The sequence below is a fragment of the Prosopis cineraria genome, unplaced genomic scaffold (genome assembly GCF_029017545.1).
Source record: "Prosopis cineraria cultivar Desert tree isolate PC_DT_omini unplaced genomic scaffold, ASM2901754v1 PC10, whole genome shotgun sequence".
Classification (NCBI taxonomy): domain Eukaryota; kingdom Viridiplantae; phylum Streptophyta; class Magnoliopsida; order Fabales; family Fabaceae; genus Prosopis; species Prosopis cineraria.
In genome coordinates this window covers 9,099,774-9,121,268 of record NW_026555341.1, presented here as the reverse complement: position 1 = coordinate 9,121,268, position 21,495 = coordinate 9,099,774, and the positions used below count along the sequence as shown (strand labels likewise).

At 34.1% G+C, this 21,495-nt stretch overlaps 4 protein-coding genes across 5 annotated transcripts; 2 read left to right on the top strand and 2 right to left on the bottom strand.

Moving 5' to 3' along the window:
- Nucleotides 1-1,628: 1,628 nt before the first annotated feature.
- LOC129322695 (60S ribosomal protein L13-1-like) lies at nt 1,629-4,232 on the top strand. Its single transcript, XM_054969031.1, has 5 exons — nt 1,629-1,699; nt 2,693-2,808; nt 2,930-3,063; nt 3,570-3,728; nt 3,857-4,232. Exons 2-5 carry the CDS (start codon nt 2,700-2,702, stop codon nt 4,076-4,078), a joined length of 624 nt encoding a protein of 207 aa, XP_054825006.1. The 5' UTR covers nt 1,629-1,699; nt 2,693-2,699; the 3' UTR covers nt 4,079-4,232.
- A 2,202-nt stretch (nt 4,233-6,434) lies between these two features.
- Nucleotides 6,435-8,145, top strand: LOC129323027 (acyl-CoA-binding protein). Its single transcript, XM_054969554.1, has 4 exons — nt 6,435-6,567; nt 7,417-7,534; nt 7,633-7,695; nt 7,787-8,145. Exons 1-4 carry the CDS (start codon nt 6,556-6,558, stop codon nt 7,864-7,866), a joined length of 273 nt encoding a protein of 90 aa, XP_054825529.1. The 5' UTR covers nt 6,435-6,555; the 3' UTR covers nt 7,867-8,145.
- A 5,535-nt stretch (nt 8,146-13,680) lies between these two features.
- LOC129284646 (RING-H2 finger protein ATL52-like) lies at nt 13,681-14,708 on the bottom strand. The gene has a single exon (XM_054920170.1). The coding sequence runs from the start codon at nt 14,412-14,414 to the stop codon at nt 13,863-13,865; it is 552 nt and encodes a 183-aa protein (XP_054776145.1). The 5' UTR covers nt 14,415-14,708; the 3' UTR covers nt 13,681-13,862.
- A 1,679-nt stretch (nt 14,709-16,387) lies between these two features.
- LOC129321590 (uncharacterized) lies at nt 16,388-20,384 on the bottom strand. Of its 2 annotated transcripts, none has more exons than XM_054967425.1 (4): nt 19,504-20,384; nt 18,436-18,491; nt 18,154-18,346; nt 16,388-16,890 (listed from the first exon to the last, which is right to left on the bottom strand). In XM_054967425.1, the coding sequence occupies exons 1-4, from the start codon at nt 20,173-20,175 to the stop codon at nt 16,555-16,557; spliced, it is 1,257 nt and encodes a 418-aa protein (XP_054823400.1). In that variant the 5' UTR covers nt 20,176-20,384; the 3' UTR covers nt 16,388-16,554. The 2 variants fall into 2 exon arrangements, with proteins under 2 accessions (XP_054823400.1, XP_054823399.1); XM_054967424.1 differs by having other exon boundaries at nt 16,388-16,893; nt 19,504-20,383.
- Nucleotides 20,385-21,495: the final 1,111 nt, after the last annotated feature.

Genomic DNA, 21,495 nt, shown 5'->3' with positions numbered 1-21,495 from the left:
TTCTCTATGGATATAGTTAATCGTATATCTACTGCCCAACCTTGTCGTAGCATACTTAAAGATGTGTTCTGGTGGAGAGCTAGTGGTGATGGTAACTTCATAGTCAAGTTTGCTTATAATTTCTTAGTTGGAAATGTGGTTGCTAGCCGAAGTTTGGTTTGGAAATGTCTGTGGAAATGGGCTTTACTTGAAAAAGTAAAATTCTTCTTTTAGCAGGTCCTACATGAGAGAATTCCTAATAACCTTATGAGAGCAAATAGAGGGCTTACTTCTGATCCAAATTGTCCTTTCCAATATGGCAAAGAGAGCACTATACATGTTTTGAGAGATTGCATGAGAGTAAAAAACACATGGAAGGAAATTATAAATCTTGTTTTTCATGACCACTTTTTCTTGTGTAGCTTGCAGGAATGGATGGACTGGAATATAAAGCATCATATTAGTGGTAGACAATTCCAAAAATGGCCATGGGTGAAAATCTTTGGTCAAGTTTATTGGTTACTGTGGATGCATAGATGCAAGGCAATATTTGTAGGCACACAACACAACATGAGAAATGTCTTACATGCTTGCAGAAGGAAATTGATAAAGGAGAGAGATTCAGAGATCCTCAATTTGTAGCATGGTACTACCAATGAATTGCATGGATACAAATAGACTCCACCACCACATGGGACACTTAGAATAGATGTTGATGCTTCTATGCTTCAGTCCCAACTTTGTTCAACATGTGGTGGACTAGTTTGAAACTCTGAAGGAAAGTGGGTTAGTGGCTTTCTTTGTAATCTGGGCCATCTACCAATTACCATTGCAGAAATCATAGCTATAAAGTATGGTACACAACTGAGCTTGAGCCTGAACCCCGAACAGGCGATTGTATATTCTGATTCACTTGAAGCCATCTCCCATGTTTATCAAGAAGTCCATACTGCTCATCCATATTATGAGAAAATATCTGAGGTGCAAAATTTGATGTCTAATCATAGAGATCTTAAGCTTCTTTATGTCCCACGTGAGGCTATGTTCTGTGCAAATTTTTTGGCTCATATAGCTTAAGAGTATTCAAATGAGTTAATGTTACTTCCTGACCCTCCTAGAGAATGTGATCATTTGTTGGTGCTTGACTATAGTGGGGGTTTGTCCCACTGATTTCTTGGTTACTTCTTGTGTAACTTATAACCCCCTCTAGCTTGGGCTAGCCTTTGGAGAGGGGCAAAAAAAAAAAAAAATACTATAAGGACTTGCAAAATAGTTTTCCCAAAACAACTTAAATACACGGGCAGCTATATAAAAATGGAGTGCAAGAGGGTAACAAGGATAGCAGCGACTCCCAGAAACTTGCGGTTGGGTCAGGTTATTAAAAAAATAATAATAATAATAAAAATGATGGTTCCAACTTAAATCACGAGCATTTCAGCAATAAAATAAAATTAGAAAGATGTCCAACTTTTTATTACTTTTGGGCCCATTAGGCTAACAAACGGACAAGTTGCCAGACTCAAAATCTGAAGCCCTGTGTTGCTTAGGCCTCGCCCAACAAACTAAAGCCCGGAGGCGACAACGCGATCCTAGCCGTTGATACGATCTAAAGCCCAGTCAGTTTGCTGATCCTTTAAAACCTAGATTGGAAGCTCTATACCTCCTCCAACTCTGGTGCGTCTCTCTCTGCATTGTGCTTCGGCGGGTGGAGAAGCCTCAGGTACTTACGATGTCTCGCTCACTCTGCCACACTTTCCCTCTGTTTTATTCCATCCAATGTTCGAATTTTGTACCTTTATTCTTTGTAATTGCTGATGATCATCCTGTGTACTTCTGTTTGAAGATTTTATTTTCTCTTTCCAACTTACTGCTTAGAGTTTTCCGGGGTTTTGACTTTTGATGTAGAAGATAGCCGGAAGTGAATTAATTAAGATGGATCTTCCTCATGGTTTCTTGGTTTCTGGAAATCTATATCCATGGGATTTATTTTTCTTTCGGCGCCGCGTTTTTCTTTTTCTATCACTTCTATTGACGAAGTATAGTTAGTAGTTACTTGGTGAAATTCCATTCTACTAGTGATATAATTGTTCTTTACTCAGATTCTTTTGATCCTTTCCTTGTATCCTGGTTACACAAAAATAGGAGTAATTCAAACTCTAGCATTTTTGTATCCTTTTCAAAGAGGCTCCCAGATTTATTGTGTTGTACAGCTGTATAACCGCTGAGTGAATTTTGCATGTGTTTATGTAGAAGGTCATTTTTTCCTGTTAAACTTGAGTACAGAGTAGATCTGTGTGTCTGATACATGTTTTTGCCCTGAGTTGAGCTTAAAAGATGGCAAGCAGGAACTATAGCTCACGTGATTAGAAACATTGTCTCCTAATTAATCAGATGAATGAGGCCGTGAAGATATAAATTTAATGTGCACAATTTGAAGCATTGTAATACTTGACATATGCGAAAATTTCAGTCTTACTTGGTGAATGTAGATAGAATGCACTTCCTTTTGCCTTATTTGTCATGTTACTATCAAAATAGATATCCCCTTAGGGGAATGCTCGAAGATCTTTTGTTCCTCTGCATCAAGTGGGATCGGTTTTGCTTGATCCATGTAGTATTTCAGGGTTTTGAGTTTTTTCTGTGTTTATATAATTGTAGGCTTCTCTTATTCCCTCAATTTTTTCTTTTTATTTTCTGTGATTGTCACTGTTAGGTAAGCCATGGTGAAGCATAACAATGTCATACCAAATGGTCACTTCCGGAAGCATTGGCAAAACTATGTGAAGACATGGTTCAATCAACCGGCAAGGAAGACGAGGAGACGAATAGGTAATTTTATATGGTTTCATTCTTTCCCTTAACCTTTGCTATAACGAATTAATGATCCTTTTAGATTTATACTGATTTCTTTTCCTTTTCTATTTTTTTTTTAACTCCCTGGTGATTCTAGCTCGGCAAAAGAAAGCTGTTAAGATTTTCCCTAGGCCTACAGCTGGACCTCTTAGACCTGTTGTTCATGGTCAGACTTTGAAATACAACATGAAAGTCAGAGCTGGTAGAGGATTTTCCCTAGAAGAACTGAAGGTAAATTTTTTGTTGCTAGCGCTTGATGTTGTCTTACACTCTTATTTTGTTGCTCTGTTGATGTCATTGTGTTTAAGAGGAATTTACCGATGCCTGTTTGTTAATCCTAATAAAATTGTAGTTTTCTGACATTACAGCCACTGGCACCTCTCTCTTTTAACTCTTCCCTGTTTGTTAGGTGGCATTAGTGTTTGTTTACCAATTCGTGTTTTGCGATTTGTGTTCCATCTTGTTTTAGGATGCTAATATTAGAAGGGTTGTTCTGGAATATTAGGACAGTACGAGAGCAAATGAGTGCTTGTTTATTATTGGACGTGGCTACGTGCAATGACCTCCTTGCAGAGTAGTTTTATATATTCTGGCTGGAAGGATGTGTCTAGTGTATATAAATTAATTGAGTGAATTAAGTATTTTGTTTTGCTCCTTTGTACGAGTATTAATGCTTGTAAAATTTATGAGGTTAAGTCCTTCTTATGATATTTTATATATATATATATATATATCAGGCTGCAGGCATTCCTAAAAAGCTTGCTCCAACCATTGGCATTGCTGTTGATCATCGCCGGAGGAACCGTTCTCTGGAGAGTCTCCAGGCTAATGTGCAGCGGCTGAAAACTTTCAAGGCCAAGTTGGTTGTGTTCCCAAGGCGCTCACGCAAGTTCAAGGTAAATAAGATGGTTCGGATGTTTGTTATTTTATTTTATTTTTGTGATGACTGTTACCCTTTCAAGAAATAAGGGGGAAAAAAAGGGTTTTGTTTGACCTTTATGAATGTTACCTTTTGATATTGCAGGCCGGTGATTCTACTGCCGAGGAGCTTTCAAATGCCACTCAAGTGCAGGGACAATACTTGCCAATTGTGAGGGAGAAGCCATCCGTGGAGCTTGTTAAGATCACAGATGAAATGAAGGCATTTGATGCTTATAAGAAGCTTCGTGTTGAACGCACAAATGCGCGCCATGTTGGTGCTAGGCTAAAGAGGGCTGCCGAAGCTGAAAAGGAAGAAAAGAAGTGATATTCTTTCGGCACCCATTTTGTACTCCATTTAATAGATAATTGATTGCGTGCCATTTTATTTTTGCATGGGATTCAGCATCTTTGGATTTATTTAGAGCTTTCTAGTTTCAAATATCATGTGAACGGTTATTAATTTATAGCCTCTTGCTTTTGACTGTGATGTGTTTGGATGATACTCGTCCTTATATATAAAATATTTTTTAACTGAATTACATAAATTAATAAAAATTTTATTTAATTAAAAATATTACAACATTTTAATTTTGTTTTTAATTATTATAAATAAAAAATATTTTTAAAAAAAATTAATGAGAGTATTTATATTTTTTTATTTAATAAGAGTATAATAGTTTTTTCATTAAAAAAATGTTAATAACTTTTTATATTTAGGAAAAAATTAAAAGATTTTTTATATATAAGGGTAGAGGGGGTATCATTTATGGCCTAATGTTTTCTGTTCCAGTTTTTGTTTGCGAGATCCTGAATTTTACATGCGTGGAAGGGAACACTTGGGAGTCGTTCTCTTATCCGTACAAGCGTTCTAGTTCCATATGGATGCAAGGAGGAAGGAACGATAACGCCTGCACGTAAATTTCTTAGTGTCTCCAGAGTTTAGCAGCAGATAACCAGATAATGCAAAAGCACACCTACAACGATCAGATAATGGCAGGAGAAAATAGAATAATTTCATTTATAATAAGTGCTCAAATACATGGGGAAAATAACGAAAAATCAACAGATTAATAAATCTTCAGGCCCACTCCAACGAAGCTTCTCATCAAACTATGGATGTAAAATTACTTGCAGAACCCCAGGTGTTGGTTTTTTTTGTGTTGATTTTAAAGGAAGGGACTTACCTCTCAAGCATGAATTCTTGAGTTCAAGTTCATATGACATTTTTGAAAGAGCTTCTTCTAATTAAATTTGACGATACTTGACATGGTCGGGCAGCTGCACAGTATTGGACAATCATCGACTGCCAAAAGCCCAAGTGAAGAGAGAGAGGACTTGCTTGAGTATGCATGATTGATTACCGAAGTTCCAAGAGAGGATAGGTTCTTGAAGAACTTGGACTGGGTATTCATGTCATGAGCTGTGGAAGCCGATCAAGTCTTGTAATCTCTTTCATGACACTAAAAGCTGAGTGTGATCTATCTTGAATCTTTGAATTGTTACTTAAAACTTCCATAAAATCAGAAAACATCCTAACTTCCCCAAAACCTTGTTCCCAACTTGATGATGAAGCAGCTTTTCCATCGGCCATTCTTGTCCTGTATGAATCCTCCGCATGTGGCTTCGCCCTTGTGGTCCACCCTAATCCATCCTATTTCAGGTTTCCTCCAACTCAAATTTTCCTCTTAGGTTTGGTTTTTTGCCTTTCTTCCAAAACAAACACTTGAATCAATCGGATCATGTATTGCACATCGCATAGGTTGCACTTTTTAAAATAATGCATATATATGAGTGTGTGTCTATATAGCAATTTCTAAAGCATAGACTGTAGAGGAATATAGGCAACATGGGCATACAAAAAATTTAATATTAAGTCAAATAATTTTTATTATTAATCATGACCAAAAAGTTTTCTCGAGCCTATTGTTACGATAATTTTATAAAAATTGGATTTTACCATTCAAAATCATCGAATGTCATGTATTAATTTTGATATCACCACATAACATATAATTTACATGAAATTAAGCAATTCACAGAGCATGAATATTACAATTATTTTTAAATTCATTTCAAGATATGAAAAAAAAACATGTCTGGCATATTACATAATACATACTATTAAATAATTATATAATAAGCCACAAAATTTTTTAAAACATTAACGGCCTGTTTGGATTTCTATTTGAAATCAATTCTGAAATTAAAATCATAGTGCTGCAAAAACTTATTGAAATACTCACAATTTTGTAAAATTTTGTTTAGTTTGTGAAACTCCATTTTGGAGAAGTTTTTTTTTTTGTTTTGTCTGCTTGAGAATCAATTCTCAATATTTGAGCCGTTTTCATTTCACCAATTTTTATATTGATTCTGAAAAATCATTTAAACATCTTCCAATATCAAAATCAATTTTAAAAAATATTATTAAAATATCATCATGTTTTGCTAATCAACCTTTGTCCGCTGTTATCCAAACATGCCCTAAAATTTTTAGAAAAATATATTATAATGTATAACAACGCGATGAACAAAGGAATTTTGTGACCATTTTCGTGACCAGTCAAAACGCATCGATTCTTATAAATATAATAAAAGAAATTTTAATTGATTGTAGTTATGGAATTCAATTTTCAAAAGAGGGATGGGAGGAATATGCCTAGGTGGAATCATGTGATTGGCTTGTGGCTACTGAAAGATCAACGATGCTCCACCACCCTGCTCTGCGACACATTATAAAGAGGCCTCGAACGTAACGCAATTCATCATCTTCTAGCAACAATCTGATTAGGGTCGCAAAACCAAATGGGTCTCAAGGTTTGCATCCTCAATCTCTGTCTTCGCCCATTTTCAATTTTAATTCTTCGACATATTATTCACTTCTACACTTTCGATATATTATTCACTTCTACACTCTGTTCGATCCTTATTTTTACCTGTATAAGCAAATCAGCTCAGATCCGCGCCTTTCCCTGTGTGATTTTGTCGATTTTTCTTTAGTCGGTTCGTTTCTCGGATCTGTTCTTCTTGTGATTTTTCTCGAGTGATCACAAATTATTTGGTTGCTGCATGTTTGTTCTGGAAAAGAAGCCCTACTTTCCTCGTTAATCTTGCTTGGCTGGTATATTATAACTTTCAAGTGGCGTCCTTGATTTGTTTGAAAGTAGTGCTTTGTGTTGTACCTGAAATGAGAATTATAGCTGTATGGACCTGCTCTTTTAAGTATAGGCTTTAAATTACTGATTACGGATCCTGGGATCATTGTTCTCTCAAGTAATAATGAGTTGGTGTAGTGAGATGAACAAAAAAATTATGGAGTTCAATGATTTTAATCAGAATAGAAGACGTTGAGATAACCCTGTTCCTGAAATTGTGTAATTGCCCCTTCTTTTGCCACCACGAAATCTGTTTCATGTTTCATCAGAAATTCAGAACTGCATGTTAGAACTCGGTCAAGGCCAATGATATTCAACTTTTGGTCAACAAGGATTGTTTTAGCTACAAGTTCAGGAGCATTAGAATTTCACCTTTTTTTTTTTGGAACTTTGAACTCCTTCAGATTCATGCTGCAAAGTTGCTTCTTTCACTTTATTTTTCCTTTATGAGTGATTAGCGTGAGGACTTGCAACTTTTAAGCATCACACTCATTGGGACATTTTTATGCAGGAGGATTTTGAGCAGTACGCCGAGAAAGCCAAGACTCTTCCTGAGACTACAACAAATGAAAACAAGCTTATCCTCTATGGATTGTACAAGCAAGCCACTGTTGGACCTGTTAACACCAGTGAGTGCTTTTCTTTCAACAAGCAAGATTCAGCAACTTTAACTTCAGAATTTATCTGGGATTCTCTTTAATGTTCATGAATTTGTGTGTTTTTCCAGGTCGTCCTGGGATTTTCAACATGAGGGACAGAGCCAAATGGGATGCTTGGAAGGCTGTTGAAGGTAAAAGAAAAAAAATAGTTCATTACACGGATCACTTGAATGCTGGCTAGACCATCTTAGACTGAGACTTATCACTTTCTTTGTCTTACAGGGAAATCCCAGGAAGAAGCGATGAGTGATTACATCACCAAAGTGAAGCAGCTTCTGGAAGAAGCAGGAATGCCTGCTTGATAAGATCTTCATTAGCCTTGCTTTATTTCTATTTCGACGTGTTTGCAAATAAGCATTTATGTGCAGTGTTTAGGCTGACACTGCCAAATGTTTCCTTTCATTACGTGATGAATCAATTGTTACTTTGTTCATTTAGTGTGCTAGCAGCTTCCAATGTGGAAATTGGTTGTGGCTGAGCCAATGGGATGGAGACAACTAGAAAATTTATGGTTGGAACTAGATAATTTATTTATGGTTGGATTGAAATTATTTCTGCTTTCAATCCATTTGACCCGTTCAGTTGCTGATTTGCTTCGTTGGTCTTATTTCCTTCTGCCCCCTTTGAAATGGGAGCAATCAAATCAATAATTAAACATGCCCACCTGTCCTTGTGTAAATAAAAGACGTGTGAATCAAATTACATGTTGCACTAGTGAAAGTGAAAATGATCCATATGTCTATTATAAAAAGTCTAATAAACTACTGTATATTATTCAATAATTGTAAATGATTTAATTCCCACATGACTTGTATTGATCTTTTTAAAAAAGTGTAAAAGCAAATGTAGAAGTGCCATTTTCAAATATTTTCAAAATTGGAATATGATTACAAATCCAGTGGGGGTGTTTGAGAAATCGATTTAATAATATGTGAACAAATAAAATCAAATCCTCTAGAGTAGACGAATAAATTTAATTTTTAATGAAGACAAGTAAAGCATTGGGATTCTCTTACACGTTGAATTTCCGTGTAGCACGAGGCGGAGAGAAACACAGCTAAACAGAGTACGAGTATTTGCCTGTTTCGTTGGGCACTTTAGCCTTTGTTATGTTGTGCGTGCTAATAGAAAAGCCGGATCAAACATGGTGACTTTTATTGTAAACTCGAAACACTTGGATTAATGCTTGTGGTCTCAACATTAACAGGATCTTGGCAAAATTATATTTATAGATCATGATGTTATACAACACATGGCCTTCCTTGAACAAGAAAATTCTACCCTTGTGGCTTTATGTGGACAAGAATCTGTTCATCTAATGTCACAAAAAAAAGTCTCTACAATCTAATCATTTTTAGGAGGAGCTTCTTCTTGAACATGATAAATTTTTGTGTGTGGAAGAATTACATTGAAATCCCATATAAAAAAAATTAATTACCACAAGGTTCATTGATAACTAAATTAAATTGTATTGATAATACAACCAGTCATCAATACACTTTAATTCAGTTATTAATGGATTCTATAGTAATTAATTTTATGTGTGGAATCTGATTGTAATTCTCTCTTTTTTTTAATAAACTCTTCATTTCTATTTTTTCCCCTCTCGGCCATGCCCTGTAGTTTAATTTAATTAAAATTGTCTTATTATTAAAAAAAAGAAAATCTCACTTAGGGCCCCTATAGCATAAAAGTTTACATTTACCAATGCAATCTAAAAACTCTCTACAAGCCTAAGGGCCTTAAGTGGAAATATGTTTTAACGGCAAAAAATGCATTTGCTCTTGAACATTTTGGTATCAATTACAAGAAATTATATTGAAAGTTTATGAACATTGTGTTGTACATTTATAGATATTTTGTTATTTTTCCATTCTGTGCAACTTGTACATTTCAAATTAAATCATTTCCACGAGACTAATTGTACATTACTAGACATTGTGTCGAGATTTTATGAATATTATATTGTGCATTCATGAACATATGTTATTCTTTCATCCTGTGCAACTTGTACATTTCAAGTTAAACCCAATGTTGTGAAAACCGAACCGGACGGTCCGACCGTCACCCGTTGAACAAAACGGTCTGATTCAACCAATTAAACTAATCTGACCTTTGACTCAAGTTGACTCGGATTGAATCGGCCGATTTTGAGAGAACTGGCGTTGACCCGGAAACCGGACCCGAGTCAACCCGGGTCAACCAGGTTCAAAGCTAAAAAAATAAAAAAAAAAGAAATTTAAGTTGAGTTGCTTAGATTCACAATTTCTCTTCTCTAATTACTAATTCTCTCTTTTTCTCTTCTCTAATCTCTTATCTCTCCTTTATGGCCCAAATTCAATCTCTAACTTTTCCTCCAACATCTGCCTCCAACTCTAAAGATCCAACCTTTAGTATCGAGATCGAAAGCTTATGAGTCATGATATGACGGCATGCCTCCAGCTCCAATATTTTCCTTTGAGATCACAAGATTGTACTAACATGCCTCTACCTCTAGCTCCAACAATCCAAGCATCTAACTTTTGAGGTCGAAATCTCAAGCACCATTGACAAATTAATATTTTATTTATATAATTACGCATATAAATTTTATTTTTTACTTAATTTTTATGTCACCGATTTGACTGCCGGTCTAATCGGTTTGACTATAAAAATTGCGACCCGTTGCTCTTTCCGGTTCGATGTTCGATCCGGGTTTCAAAACATTGGTTAAACCATATTCACTAGATTAATTTTACATTATAGGATATGGTGTTGAAAATTTATAGATATTGTGTTGTCCATTTATAGAGAAAAGAAAGGCAAGCGCATCTTTTCTCATTAAAACATATTTCTACTTAAAACTCTTGGACATGCAAATAGTTTTTAATTTGTATTGGGCTCTAAATGCAAATTTCTATGCTCTAGGAGCCCTAAGTAAGATTCTCAAAAAAAAAAAGGTGCTCCTTGCTTGCAGTGCTAGTGTACATGCACAACTTTTTAAAACATGCAAGGCCTTGCAAATATCTATAGTTTATACATTAGTATATGTGCACACCTTTTAAAAACATGTAAGGCCTTACACATATACTAATATATAGGGGTGTTCATGAAATATGATAAGATCAGGACACTCCTATTTCATGTCTAGTCTTGAAAATGATCAAAATTAATTTTTTATCCCGTGCCCCGTTTCATTCCACAAGTCATCTCATCCCGTTAAGAATTGAGATGTCCTATCATCTTGATAAAGTAGACAATGTGAGAGAAAGGTTTGGATAATAACATTCATTAAAATTTTAAATCATATAATTTATTAAATTTAAGATTAAAATAACACGAGTACATATAAGTAACAATAATTTACTGTCAGTTATTGAATTACATTAATTACAACTACAAATGTATAACATATTATGATAGTAATTATAAATAATTTTTAGGCTATAAGAGTAGCATAACAGATAAGTTAGGCACAATATAAAGTCATTATTATTCTTCTTTAATTGAGATATGTTAAGCTAGTTACTTTTTCAAAAATAAAGCAAGAAATACGATATAAATAAAAGTTATTAAATAAATAAATATAATAATAAATTATATTAATATAATTAATATATTATAAATAAATATATTATCCTATACTATTTACTCTATGTCATTAAAATTATAAATATAAAAACTTTTACTTTTAAATAAGAATTGCACGTATTAAAATTATAATGAAAAAATATAACTTTGAGTTTCTACACTTTGTATATATTTTGCTATTGGTCCTTGTATTTTTTTAATATTTTAAGTCCTTACATTTTTATTTTTTAATATTTTAGATCCCTTCATAAACAAAATATAGGAATCTTAGGAGACCTAGAACGCAAAAAAATAAAAATATTAAAATCTAAAACACCAAAGAAAAGTACAAAAATCAATGGTAAAATACAAGCAAAACACGGTGACTCAAATTTATGTTTTTTCAATTATGATTAATATAAGTATAAATTATACTAATATAATTAATATATTTAATGTATATTTTTAAAATAAAATAATATATAAATAATATATATATATATATAATATTTGGGATAAAATATCCTGGGCAATCCCATATTTTGTCCAAAATTTTTTTTCTATCCCATCATACAAAATCTTATTTTAATATGATCAAGATGAAATTAAATTAACTAGAATAGATATAAGTTGAATAGTTTTATTAATGTTTATGCAATCACATGGAAGGCCCTACAAAACTTGAAGCATCGCTCACCCAACTGCATGAACTATTTATTAATGACTTGTCAACTTCCTTGCTATAAATATCTTCCCTCATGCCCCCACCACGCCTTTTATTATTATTATTATTATTATTTAGTTTAATCTCAGAGCCCCCTTTGTGATACAATGCCTTGGTGCTCGGAGCCAGGCAGGAACGAAGCTTCTGTAGGTTTCAATTCTTATGGTATGAGTTTCTCTTCTTTTTCATTTAAAAATCATCGTGTGCTTCAAATAAAAATGATTTTTGAAATAGTAACTAGTAAGTTATGCTATTATTCTATCCATTTAAAAATAAAAGATATTTTAATTGAATCTCACTTTTAATAAAATAGTTATTTATTTTTAAACTAACCTTATCTTTTCATATTTACCCCTATTAAATATCTTACAATAAATATAAAGTTATTATTAATAGAGACACTTAAAAAAAGGTAATGATTACATTTCAAAAGATTAAAAATGTCTTATATTTTTTAACATCTAATTCTTCAAAAAATGTCTTACATTTTTTAATGGAGAGAGTATTTATTTGTTTTAAACTTTGAAAATTATCTCTTCATGTTTTGATCAAGTATATATATTTAATATTTCTTATTATTACATACATGTTTAGTAGATAAATAACAGTATTCTAGTGGAAATGTAAATGTTAAGGGAATATAATTTATGGATAAATTATATATTTATTTAAAATCAAGTTTTTTTTTTGAAACTTGACAGTATTTATCTAATTTTCTATAAATCTTACTTTTGTAAGTGCACTAACACTCCAACATGTTGGATATATCCAAAATAATGGAATGCGTAATAAAGAAATGATAATAAGGATAGGAATGGAAATGAAGTAAGAATAGAAATATCATTACTTACAAACTCGTTTGGGGTGTTTTAAATGAGGCTGGAATATTTTTGTATATTATGTTTGGTAAAGTAGAAATATAATATGAATAGGAAGATGGAGTATTAATTGACCAAAGTACCCTTATAGGCGAAATATTTATTGGTAAATAAGTGGCAAATATGGCTTTTTCATACTTTATTCGTTTTCGTTCAGTGTTTTTCCATCATACTTATTAAGGAATGGTCAACACATTGTCAATGAGAAAATAAATGGTAGAGCCGTGGACGGAAATATGATTTTTTTTCTTGCCAACTGAACATTGCAATTTTTGGCACGGTGAATTTTTTCCCATTTCATTGGCTTTCAATGCCTATAAACCAAACAAAACGTGAGTCAATATAAATTTAGAAAAAAAAATGTAGAGAAATAATCCATTTGAAACAATAGAAGAAATATAATTTTGGCAAGCTCAACCTATCAATTCCGAGGCCTGGCCGAGCTCAACTAAACACACCCACATCAGATTGAAAAAAATTTCTTGGCTTTGGAAGTCTTGCAGGTAAATGTTATTTTTCCCCCTCTAGCATTTACAAATTATAACATATTTCAACTAGAAGGTTTTTTTTTTTTGGCCAGAATTAGAAGAATTCACATTTGATACTTTCCGTATGGACAATTATTCAAGAAAAAAAAAAACAGATTTTGCATAAAGTCTACGACCTACATATTTCTCTAACCTATCTATAGGACAAGAAGATGCTATTTGTTTTGGTATTATTTACAAAATATTTTAATCATTATTATATTCATCTTTATCATCTTATCTTTATTAAAGTTAAAAACTTTATTAAATATTAAAATATTTTTTAAATAGGTATATTTAATGAGATAAAGTTAAAAACTTGTTAAATTTTTAAACAAAGTTAATAAAATTTAAAACTTTTCTTAATTTTTATAAAAATACTAAAAGTGATTTATAAATTAAATTATAGATTATTATATTATGCATAATACAGAAAAAAATCCAAAAAATTCTAACTGCACATTTTTATTTGAGTAAATATTAAATTATCTCAAAACAGGTTAACATATATTAAAAAAAATTATGTGCATTTTTTTCATCTTTTTGTTTGATGTGCTATCTATGTGCGTGTGAGAGCGAGAGGCCAGCAAGGTTCGTTTGGGCACAAAATCGATGACATCTCACCGTCGCAAAAAGACACTCTGGATCAAAGCATTTTGCACAATATCTATCCGGTGCTCATGCGCGTTCGATTCGCCGGGAACACACTCCGACACAGCGCTTAGAACCTCCGGAGATGGCATGGCATCGGCGCGGCAGACGGGACAATTCGGGTGAGAGAACAGCCACATATCTATGCAAGGCACGTGAAAAGAGTGCGAGCACTCTGGCAACGTTCTCACCTCTTCGCCTTCCTCGAAATCTCCCAAGCACACCGCACAGGTCACCTCCCGAGCACCTTCGACTTCATCGTCTATCTGCTTCTTGTACTTGTGAGCCGGAATAAGCTGCGCCAAGGAACTCTCGTCTGTGAAGCTCGACGCCTCCGGCGTTGGTCCGGCTCCGTGAACATTGCGGTGCGGCCGATGGTCCGAGTTAGGGTCAGTGAATTGGTGGCCGCAGAGGCAAACGGCAATTAGATGGTACATTGTGACGACGAAGGCGGCGGAGCCAATGGCAATGAGTACGACGGAGATGTTGCTGGCGAAGAGAGGAGGATTGTCGTCGGCCATGGATGATGTGAGAGAGAGAGAGTAGAGATATTGGACTGAGTTGGATGAGATTGAAGCTATAAAGCAGACGACAGCCGGCCCAGTGAATGTAAGATTGTCGTTATAGGATTGGTCTCTTTGGTTCTGATGTCAACGTTTAGCGTTTTATATATTTCGTTTTTTCTACGTATAGATTCATCAGCTGAAGATAAGAACTAGGTAGGACTAATTGAGATAAAATAATAGTGATAATTTTATTTAGAGAAAATCATGTTTTTTATTTTAAATTTTGAAATTTGTAATTAATCTACTTTGTTTATGAAGCATTTTTATTGAAGTTCAAGGGCGTCCCAAATGAAGTAGAGTGGTTTGAGTTGAGCCAAGGCCGTATTGTAGGACACTCTATCCACATGACCTATAATTGCGGGCAATAATAACGTAACATTGACGAGTTGCTTTGCCTTTGTTTTAGGCAAGACTCGAATCAAAGAGTGTGGTTTCGACGTTTCGTTGACGTGAACCGGATAAAAGATTCAACCTACAAAATAACGACTCAATTATGTATTATATATAATCAACAACAGACCATCTTACTCCTAAAGCCTTGAAAAAGGAAATCTATGACAATTAGATTCAATAATACTATTTTAAGACATCTCCAAATATTTTATAGAGAGAGGTGACTAAGTTATTAATTATATTTAAAATATAATAAACTTTTAATTTCATCCATATTTAAATAAAATTTTTAAATTTGCATTATATTATCTCCCATAATTAAAAAGTTTAAATAGGGGCAATATTATTAGAAAAGCATGATTAACACCTCATGAAATGATTTGTATTAAGAATCAAAGAATATTATAGAAGGCACTCTATAATATTATAAGGACTAAAGTGAATAATATTCACGTACTTAAAAATAATAATTTCATTTAGGATTTAAAAATCTTATTTATAATTGGAGTTCTCAAATTTTCAATTTCTTAAATCGATATTTACTAGTTATTTTTGAAAAAACTGTTATTGAAATTTGACCGTCATTAATTCACATTCACTTACTTGAAATTTACTTTCATTTTTCCTTTCTTTTCCTATATTATTATTCTTATTTTTTTTTTGGAAGAAATGATCAACCAACTACTTTAGTAAAACGTGATAGAAGAAAAGACTTGACAAATTGGACGTCTGATTCTCACTCCTTAATTCAACTTAAGTAAGTGCATATAATGAACTAAACATGACAAAACAAAGCCTCCGATTTCCTGTACGTAGGGACGTACCGGAGCATCCAGCTTCACTTGTTTTTGGCATTTGAACAAGGAAAACTACTCCCAATTTTAAAATATAATTAGATAATTAAATTCATGTATCATGCGTAGCATGGTTCTTGCATTTGAAATGGTGTGAAAATGATAAATTAATGGTGACACCACAATGTAAACACCCCAACGTTACAGAGCACACAACAAAAGGTACTTCTTGCCTCATTCATCCTGGAAATTTGCTCCTAATTTTATACTTTTTTCTTATCAATTTTAAAAATAATTGATTGAGTTATACTTGACATTTCTTCTCTCTCTCTCCCTAATCTTTTATCAGAAAAAATGACGTGCTGAACCTGCTTTTCTTTTTTTTTTGGAAAATTACAAATAGAGACCTGCAAAAATCAGTAATAATCATTGAGGATCATAAAATCTTGAAATTGAATTTAAGCACCAGAATCCTTTTCTGCAATTTGCAAATTATTGTTATGATTAAAATACCCATAAAAATAAGTTTCTTAATGAGTTAATATGCACTTCAAACATGAATGTTTACTCAAAACACTATTTTTTAAACAGCAAAAAAAATCATGGCTCTTAAATTCAACTTCAATATACTGAATGGTTATTACTGATTTTTACATGTCCTTAATGGTGATTTCCCCATGCCTTTTTTTTTTTACTGTGCATTTGTGTGGTTCAGCAGTGTCAGCTAATAGGAGAGGAGCATTTAAGGATGGAGGGCCATGCCACCAAAAACACAAGTGATATATATATAATTTCATTTGACTAACATATTCAACCACCACCACTTTTATGGCTTTCTGGAATCAAACATACCAAACTAACCGATTTCTTAGGTAAAGAGATGCCCTCCTCTTCAGATCAGTGTCCTACTACTGAACAAAAGGATATCTAGAGATATAATACTCTCTTACTCTAGATGCTCCATCCCTTGCCAGAATACCTTCAAGATCTCCGATGATTCTGGCCAGCCATATCTCCAGATTTCTCTGTATCTCTTTCAAGTTGTTCCTTATGGAGTCTAATGACCTCCTCGTGCCGCCTAGCTCCTCCCTGTAATAGCTCTTCCCAACTTCACTCTGCAATGCAATCAGCTTCTCCCCTGTTTCCGATGCCCTCTGCTGAAGCCGAAATGCCTCCAGCAAAAACTCGGTTTGTCGCTGTGTTCGGAATTCTGTAGTCAGGGTCGGTTCACATGGATCACTCCCCTGCTATGAGACAGACGGGCATGTCAACGTAAGTTATGAGATATCATCTCAAATAAAAAGAGGAGAGAAAATCAATAAAGGACTTTGAAAGAAATTTAATATCTTGAAAGGATTTCTAACAAGTGAATTTATTGTTTCAACAAGTCCAATCTTTATCAGATAGTAAATTCTTTCAGAAGTCCATCATTATTATTCTCCCAAATTACATTTTTTTTGGGGGGGGGGGTGGAGCCCACATCTTACACGCAAATAGACAGGCGAAGTGGTTGATCTACCACTTGGAAGTAAATTTTCTTCAAGACAAAGAAAACTAGCAAGTGGGATAATAGATGATAAAGATATGTCCAGTTTTTACAAATTTGGTGCCCATTTGATTTGTGGTCCAATGTATCATAAATGCTTGCACGAAGGACATGGTTTTGGTTCTGTTATAAGTCTTGATCACTAGCAAACTACATCCTTGCCTCCTTTAGATGGAAACTGTTGAGAGTCGCATAAAATTTAACTACAAATAAAAGAAACAGACAAGTGATTGGGAAAATATGATACCATACCAACCCAGATCTCCTCCGATTAGCTAAAGGAAAAACTGATGTACTTAACCTTATATAGTTGATATACTTATTCCCAATCAAATCATGACAAATAGATCTTAATGTGTTAATAAAATTAATAACAAGAATTCGTTATAAGACACATAATTTATACAAGATACACACATATTGATTTAATTAGAAACAAGCACATTAAATATATAAGGTTAAGTATATAAGTTTTCCGCTAAATATGTGCCCCATACACATTAAATCATTCATTTAATTATATTTATATGAGGTCACACTATTCATTAATTTATGAACAATGCAACTCGGCTTAGACTGTGTGCAACATATGGGACCCACTCGCTAGTCTGATATCAGTTTGGATGAACACCATTTTGGGACCATTCATCAGTAATATTAGCTGGTTGACATAACAGACAACTTATCATTAGAGCATGACCGAGATTCTTTGTCCTCCTGTCCTGTCCTCCACTAAGGCACAGACTTCCCAGGGACAAGAATTTTATCGTGTGGTTTTTGACACCCGTTAGAAGACACAGATGTTCACAAACCCAACTGATAAAAGATAATAATTGGATAGTACCGTGTTTCAACCTAAACACAGATGAATGATTATGAGTTTCACAGATGACAAGAAGATAGCAACAAAAAGCAATAAAGTTGTAGGTTCTTTTAGCCAGTCAAGTTGGAGTTAACTTACTATTCTTCTGCATAAGTCATCAATCTTTTCTGAAAGGGCTTGATATCTCTTGGCCTGCTTCCTCATTAAAGATGGCACCTTTGATAGATCACCCTTACCAATGTTTTCAAGATTTAACAGTTCCTGTTCAAGTAATTTGAGTTTGGAGGAGACTCCAGCTGAATCACCATCTACCTTCCAAGGGGACTCCCTTCTGTGTAAAAGAAGATCATTTACCCTTCAATTACTGGAAAGTTGATCGTAAAAACTTAGAAGTTATCATCTTTTGGACTGTCAATTTACCTTGCCACAAAATGCTTCGTGTTATACATTGATTCATGGGATTCATGCTGCACATCCTGCAAGAGTTAACACTCAAAGATCAGAACTAGTTGTTCATACAACCCACAAAGAGTATGGTTCTAATTTATTACTGGCTGAAACTATCCGCAGTGTGAAGTTAAACGAGTTTGTGTGTTAACTTTTTACTAGAGATAGAAAAGCCATCATTTAGTCGTGTGAAGCTGCAATTTTTAATAGTTGAAGCAGAATATTACTAATTTCAGGCTAATCTAAACAAGATCCCATTGCAGTCGATCGTTCCTTATTGTCTCTCATAAAAGCTACCCTTCAGAACCGCCCATGAAGGTTCTAGGGACTGTAAGAAGAAGAGAACAAAGAGAGGAAAGTGAGCTAATCTATCAGTTTTACTGGTAATCCAGCTAAACTTGAAGAATAATTTGCAGACTTGCTTTTCTAGTTTCCAACAGATCAAGTCATAGAAATTAACGGCTCCAGCAATAGCAAAACCATGCCAACAGACAATAAATAAAAATGATGTCCATCACACGTAAGATAAAGATGGTCCGGTTAATAATGTTGAGCAGAGAAAAGGACTAGCACCCTGTAGCCTGGTGATTTGAAAGTGGGTCATATATGCATGGTAGCATATATGTATATCAGCAGACAAAGGACAAGTTGCAACAGGGAAGAGGCAAAAAGAGACAAATAAAAAATGGTTGTCCGATCCCACGAAGTTGATTGCCCTCTCAACCCAATCATAGCCCTTTACCAAGTTAAAGGAGTGAATTTGAACGTCACAGTAATCAAGAAACCTTGGGCCAACTATTATAATTCTAAAGCATGAAGCTAGAACAAGTGGGGAGAGACCAATATACAGCTTAGAAGGGTCTCAAGAGCCAGAATCCCAGAGCAGAAAGAATAAAGAAATGATGATTCCTCAATCATTAGCTGAGAAAGTAACCCAATTTCCATGACCTATACTTGAAGTTGTAAATGAAGTTTAAAGGTTTTCTTTTCTCAAGAAACTCAGAAGGAAACCAAAAGAAGAAGAAAAAAAAATGCTCAAACCTGCAAGAGTGTGGCTCTTTCTGCCCAAAACTTTGAAGCAGAGGCCAGAAACTCAGAATCAAACCCATTTTCAAGCGGTAGATACCTCTGACTCTGTTCATAGAAAACATCGACTTCCTCGACATTGCTATTTGTTCCAGGCATACACTCCTTCGAGTCCCTCTGAAACCACTCTCTATGGTCGTCCCCGCCGTATTCCCTGCTCTGACACGCATCCAATTCCTCCCCTTCGTCCTCCCCACCGTGCCCCCTCGACATGAAGCTGAGCATCTCGTCCCTTTCTCTCACTTCCCTCTCCAATTCCTCAATCCGAGCTTTCGATTCCGCCTCGGACATCTCGAATTCCGCAACCTTAGTCCTCAAATGTGCGATTTCTTCGGTGGCGGAATCGATTTGGTGAAGCAACCGCTTCTCCTCCGCCTGCCACGCGTTGCGGTGGCTAGCAAAAATCTCGACGACCCTCGCATTGGCCTTGGAATCTTCTTGCCTCCTCGATCTCATTATTCTTAGCTGCTCTTCAGCCTGAAAAAGCTTCAACGAGAGCTCCCTCAGGCGAGATTGCAGGGTGTGAACCAAAGGGAGTGCATTTCTGGGCAGAAATGCGAGAAAGAGGGAGAAGCTGAGGCCTACGAAGGAGGTGGTGAGCTTCTTGAGGTCGTCATCTTCCTCCATTGCTAGTTGCTATTAGCCTACTACAACCTGGGCGATTTGATTTGTGAAATCTCAGAAAAGAGTGACAGAAAAAGAAGAGCTTTGTGTGTTTTTCAAGGTGAGACAGGAAAAGGGGCTCCAGTGGAGTGAGTATGTGGGTGCTGCATCTGCGTGAGAGAACAGAACAGTAATTGTCATCTTGCGAAGCTTCTTTCTCTGGATAGTTGTAGCAGACACAAAAAGGGGTCGTGTTATGAGGTTATTTACAGAAATAGGACCCCACCATCACCGCTCCCTCACATTATCGTTTCATTATCGGATTGTGGAGTTAGTTAATCACAGTCACAAAAGGCCAACAAGGTTATTAAGAAAAGGGTTAACTTTTATAAAACATTTTTTATCTACTAGTTAGTGTTGACCCAAAATATACTTAACACTTTTAATTAAATTATATCCTTAATAAATTTATTAATTATTTTTAAAATTAAACATTCTTTTTCATATAGAAAGATATTTATATTTAGTGATCAACTATCCTTCAAATAAAATTATCTCTGATAATAAAATAGTTATGAGTAATAAAAAAATTACATACCTTTTTAATATTTTCATATTTTTTATTTAATATAATATTTTAATTAAAAATATTATTAATTATATATTTAATTAAGGCTATTTTTAAAAAAAATTTCATTAATTGCATTTGGAAGACTCAATATATCTTCTACATATATATATATATATATATATTTTTAGCATTGATAGTTGTTTACATTTTAACCATACAGGCCACCTTTAACTATTTTGTTAATTGGTATAAAATAATTTAAAGTGTCCTATATTTTTTTTTAAAAAAAGTGGTATTAAAATTCAATCACGTTTTCAAAATGCATTTATAATGTAATCAAACAAATTTTACGTGCATAGCACTTTTTAAAGTGAACAAGGGCACAGACAAACAATGTAGGAAAAAGGAAACAATGAACAGCTAGATCCAGTGTTAGGGTCCCAAAAATTAGTGCCTGGATTCAAAAATATGTTCATGTCGAGTTAGACAAATTCATATGTAATTAAACAGTTCTTCGTGATAATGCTTCTTATATTGTCTATGGCATTTCTGAATTAGTAGATGATGTCTTGAATATTTCGTCAATATTTGAAATATATTTAAACTAAATTAATTTCATATTTTATATTTTAATTATTTAATTATATATTTTCAATAATTATTTATTAATAAATATAAACTTTTATGAGTTTGCAATTTAAATTTACATCAATGTCATGAGTTTATTTAAGTCAAGAAGTTTGACAACATTGTCCATGGGTGAAGTCCATGCA